General features: G+C 36.8%; 1 protein-coding gene across 1 annotated transcript; it reads right to left on the bottom strand.

Annotated features, from left to right (window-relative positions):
* Nucleotides 1–210: 210 nt before the first annotated feature.
* On the bottom strand, nt 211–2,924 carry LOC112191232 (protein FAR1-RELATED SEQUENCE 9-like). The gene is made up of 3 exons (XM_024330578.1): nt 2,701–2,924; nt 490–932; nt 211–281 (listed from the first exon to the last, which is right to left on the bottom strand). Exons 1-3 carry the CDS (start codon nt 2,922–2,924, stop codon nt 211–213), a joined length of 738 nt encoding a protein of 245 aa, XP_024186346.1.
* Between the last annotated feature and the right edge of the window lie 2,000 nt (nt 2,925–4,924).

Below are 4,924 nucleotides of genomic sequence, written 5' to 3'. Positions count from 1 at the left end.
CTACTGCAATGCATATAAAATTATGACTTGTCTTCGCAAGGAAAAGGCATAACAATGGACTTGCAACAGATTTAACATCTCTGAACAGTAACAATGGTTACAAATTAAACAATCCTACATCAGAAAATTGTTTAGCATTGCAGATGAGTGCATAATCAAACAAAATCGACAAGGGATGACAAATAATTTTTGACAATCATGCTCGGCTTGCTATTGCAGACTCATCAACTCATGTGCTGGAATACTCTTCCTCATCTGTACTTGGGTCACTTGTATCCTCTCTGCAAATCAAAAACAAGAAACCAAAAAATACCATCAGGGATTGATATAAGTATGTCGTTTGAGGGATAATGCAATATAAGTATTAGATACAACAACTAAATGCTTACCCAGTTTGAGGGATTGATATGCCATTTTTATTCTTCAACTCAGGACAATTTCTTTTATCATGTTGTTGGTCATTTTTTTTACATCCATGACAAAATCTACCTTTACCATTTGCCTTCTTTGCTGCTTTCAATCTGCCCTTCTCTTTCCCTGCCTTCAATCTTTTCCCACATCCTTTGGCCCTTACTTGAGTAGGTTCATTATAAATGTGTTGAGAAGAAAGACTTTTTTGTTCAACTGGCACTATTGCAGACTTAACAGTCTCACCATCAGCCATCATGGAATTATACTTCTCTGGAACACTCTTTAATGAATCTAAAAACAAACCACTTGCTTCTTCGCTACCCATATTCTTATCAATTACATCTATAGCATATTGGCATAACCGACTCCGCCTGGCAAGCAAATCTCTATTATCTGTTATCTCCACACCGACATCATCAAGAACTGTCTCAGCTTTTCTTGATTTCATCCACCTCTTTAAGATGTATTGATCTGGCAATCTATCAACAAGTTGTATAAATATGAGAAATGCCCAAATATATCTACATATCATAAAATTCTTTAAAGCATTCATGTGTATAAACACGAGCCATTTGGTCTGCCATCTCAAAGGGTGAGTGAAAATTTGGCTTCTCATTGATGTCGACATCAGTGGCGGAACTAGGATCCAAGACTTGCTTAGGCTAATTAGAAGTACACTAATTTTTTTTCTAGGTGGAATCATGTTGATTGTTTGGTCCAAATTGAGAATCTTTCAATAGGTTTTTATCCCCACTTGTTCTATTCTTGCTTCACTTGCAGACAATTCAGTACATAAGTGTATTGGCCTTCAAAATCTGCGAAAATTTATGTTTCCCCTCCTAATTCATCTTTATTCTAGTTCCTATTTATTCCAAACATTGTACATATATACTCATTTCAAGAAAAGTCACTAACCTTGCTATGAGCTTTAAACCGGGACTCTCGGTCAAATTGAGGATCATCAAGATTCATAGGATCGCCATAAAAGAAATCAAGAACCACCACAAAAAATCCAGCTGCAGCAACTTTATCCGTAGGTTTCCTTGTTCAAAAGACAATGTGAAGTAGTAAGAAATGGATACAATGCATTACTGAGCTCAAAGTTGTATGGTAAACTTGGAATAAGACCCCAACTGACCATCTTGATACCAAATTTCTCAAAACGAACATAGTTGCATCATTCAAACATTTACCTTAATCTCAAATTTCCCACTTGTCCTTTGTTCCTGCCTTACAAAACTCCAACCAAGAAGCAGCTTTATCTAATAATTCAACACCTTGCATCCCCCTTTGACCATAAAGACTTTTTTTGCAATTATGACACAAAAACCACGGCACCACTCCAAACCATTCGAATTCTTCTTCTTCGACCACAGAAGCAACATGATTAAACAAATCTAAACTCTTTTCCTTCCATACCTTCTGCAGCTGTTAGAAAAGTAAGCTTACAATCCTTACATATATCTCTGGCCTCAATGCATTCCCATAAACCATCAACAAACCCATTAAACCAATCAAGAGAAAATTGATCAGGAACACTAATTCCATTAACAAACCCATTAAACCAATCAAGAGACTTAGATAAAAAGAAAAGAAAGACCTTCCGTTTTGGAGCAACTCAAGAAACAAAGCAAGCTTTGATGGGGAAAGCCAGAGAAGATGACTGCAAGTCTGCAATGAAAATCAGTGCAGGAAGAAGAACTCGACTCAATATCACAACGAGAAGAACTGGCTGCATCTCATCGATCTGCTGGCTGCTGCGCCGTTGTGCGTCCAAGAGGCAACTAGGCGAGAGGCTGAGAGATCGAGGAGGTGAGGGAGGTTGCAGATAAGTTTTTTTTTTTTTTGGGCTCGTATGGGCTGAAGGTAGATATATATATTTAGGGGTTTTTGGCCCAAAATGTTGTCTAGGCTTGAGCCCATAGAGCCTACTACGTGGTTCCGCGCCTGGTCGACATGGTCCTCCATTAATTCCATATGTCGTTGACATGTGACGCCCCGATTAAACTGAACCATAAAATCTAACAATGTGTTTTCTTTAGAAACAAATCTCTTATAAAGATATGATTTACATATGTTGGCACCCATGTTGACTGAATATCATACATAGTCTTTAACCATCCATTATCACTTAAACCACTACTCTCAACAATAGTTGTGCAGCTTGCATCAAACTCATCTCTATTTTCTAAATTCCATATGCAATCTTGAAATTCATCATAATAACGAGTATATTTTCCTGGGTCTATTTTTTCAAAGAATTTATTTAGAATATGCCAGCTACAATACCTGTGAAATGTCTGTGGGAGTACTTTAGAGATAGCTTTCACCATTGTTGGATCTTGATCAGTAATAATCATCCTCAGAGCATCACCAGGCATTGCATCTAAAAATTCTTTAAAGAACCAATCAAAAGAATTAGTTGTCTCGTTGCTTAAGAATGCACAAGCCAAAATTATTGTCTGCCCATGATTATTTACTCCCACCAAAGGTGCAAAGATCAACGGATACATATTGGTATTGTAAGTTATGTCAAATATTACGACATCACCATAAAACTTGTAAAATCGTCTAGAAATTGCATCAGCCCAAAAGATATGTGTGATCCTGTTCTCGTTATCAGCCTCTATTTTGAAAATTAATGAAGGATCTTTTTATTTCTCTAGCAAGAAGTACTCATGCAACATATCTCCATCATGCCCCTTCACCTCTTTGTGACAATCCCTTTTGTAGTTATAAATATCTTGTTGCAAGCACCCAATGTTTTCCACTCCTCCTGAATGTACTCCAAGAAAGTCAAATTGTGTACATGTTGGCATATTGACCGCAGTCAGTTGTTTCGTTAATGATTTATGAATCGATGAAACCTCACGATGGATCTTTGTCAGATGTTTTCGTCATGGGGTAGTTAAAGGATGGTTGTGACCCTCATCAAAAATAGTGAGAACATATTTGCCGATCGTAGCACGTTTTACAACTACTATTCTTGCCTTGCAATTTTCTCTTGTTTGATTCCTATTTCTTTTCTTTCCTGTTACCTTTGATGTTCCTTCTTTAGAGCACACATACACCTTTCTTACAATCACACCATTCTTCTTCTCGCTAGTAAAACTTTTGATATCAAACCCTGATTCCTTTGCATAGCTTTTGTAAAACGTCTCAACGTCTTCTAGTGTATGAAATTCTTGGTTCTTTACAGGATACAGATCGACCTTCACTTGAGGACAATATATAGTAGTATCATCGAAACTTTGTTGTGACTCCATTCCTGCATCAAGGCACAGACAGAAATGTTACCTTTGTTTAACAACATCATAAGAGAAGGGGGGAAAAAGATAAATAAAAAAAAAACTAAACACAAGAGCAGACGATATGCTTATGCAAGAATGTGGGTCATAGAATATCTTTAATTACAAGAAGAAATATGGGTCATAGAAGTCTTAGAATATAAACTTTCATATCTGTTGGGATCTTAAATTTACCAAAATATATTTAGAAAATCCCCAGACATCAGTTTGCTAATGCATTTAACTAACCATAATTTTCTCAACTATGGAATGAATAACACTAGTGGTGGGCAACTAAACAAATAACTTGCCAATATTTAATGGAACAATGTTAACATACAACGAGTTCTTATATGATAAAGAAAACACACATCAATTCCTTGAGCAATAGAGAAACATACTCTCAAGAAATTTCATTCCAACAAATGTCAGCCCTGGGCTGAGAATTTCTCTAATACATTTTGCATCAAAACTTCCATTGAATGCAATTATTGTAAGTCACGGATAGTTAAAACGTATAAAATATCTTTACAAAAAGAAATATGGGTCTCCCGTCCCTAGACCTATATCACCCCACCCTTCACCCTTTCATGAAGTTTGAGAAGTGTATATCAATAATGGGTAAGTAGTGAGGGAAGAAAGAGAACACACATATATGTACCAGTTATTGAGACGTCTTGAATGAGAAGAGAGGAGAAGATTGAGCACAGCAGAGGAGAAGAGGATGAGACGTCTTGAGCGTGAAAAACTCTAGATTTGTGCGTTTGTTTTTTTGTTTTTCTTATTTGTTAACCCATGGGTTTCAACCTTGGTTAAGAGAGATGAGTTATGGTCCATTAGATTTAAGTAAATTGATCCAAGGGCTAAGAAAGGAGCCTCGCACTTTAATTTCAGAGCAAGACCTCGCTCTGGATAGAATCTGTATATATATATATATATATATACTGAGCAGCATAGGTGCCTAGCCTTGTACCAACCGCCCCAACATTCAGTGGCACACTAGCCTCTTACGGCAAACGTTACCCATCTTCAGCGGTGACCCAAAAAAAAGAAAAAGACAACCTTGGGTGCCCATTTACTCTAGACACCCATTTGCAGAGAAGCTTGCAGCACAGCAACGCCACGGTACTTAGAAATTTAGGAAAATAACCTCTTTTCAAGGATGGAATTGATTATTAACCTTTTAAAAAAAATTTGAAATCTAGCCTTTTTAGAATGTAAAAAGA

This window comes from Rosa chinensis, chromosome 1 (assembly GCF_002994745.2).
Source record: "Rosa chinensis cultivar Old Blush chromosome 1, RchiOBHm-V2, whole genome shotgun sequence".
Classification (NCBI taxonomy): Eukaryota; Viridiplantae; Streptophyta; class Magnoliopsida; order Rosales; family Rosaceae; genus Rosa; species Rosa chinensis.
The sequence above is the reverse complement of the archived record's forward strand: the minus strand, read 5'-3'. Positions and strand labels throughout refer to the sequence as shown.

Coding starts and splice junctions, on each gene's coding strand:
- LOC112191232 (XM_024330578.1), bottom strand. CDS start 2,924: ATGTATCCGTTGATCTTTGCACCTTTGGTGGGAGTAAATAATCATGGG. Junction 933..2,700: donor CTCCCACAGACATTTCACAG/GTATTGTAGCTG, acceptor TATGATATGTAG/ATATATTTGGGCATTTCTCA. Junction 282..489: donor AAAGAAGGCAAATGGTAAAG/GTAGATTTTGTC, acceptor TTTGATTTGCAG/AGAGGATACAAGTGACCCAA.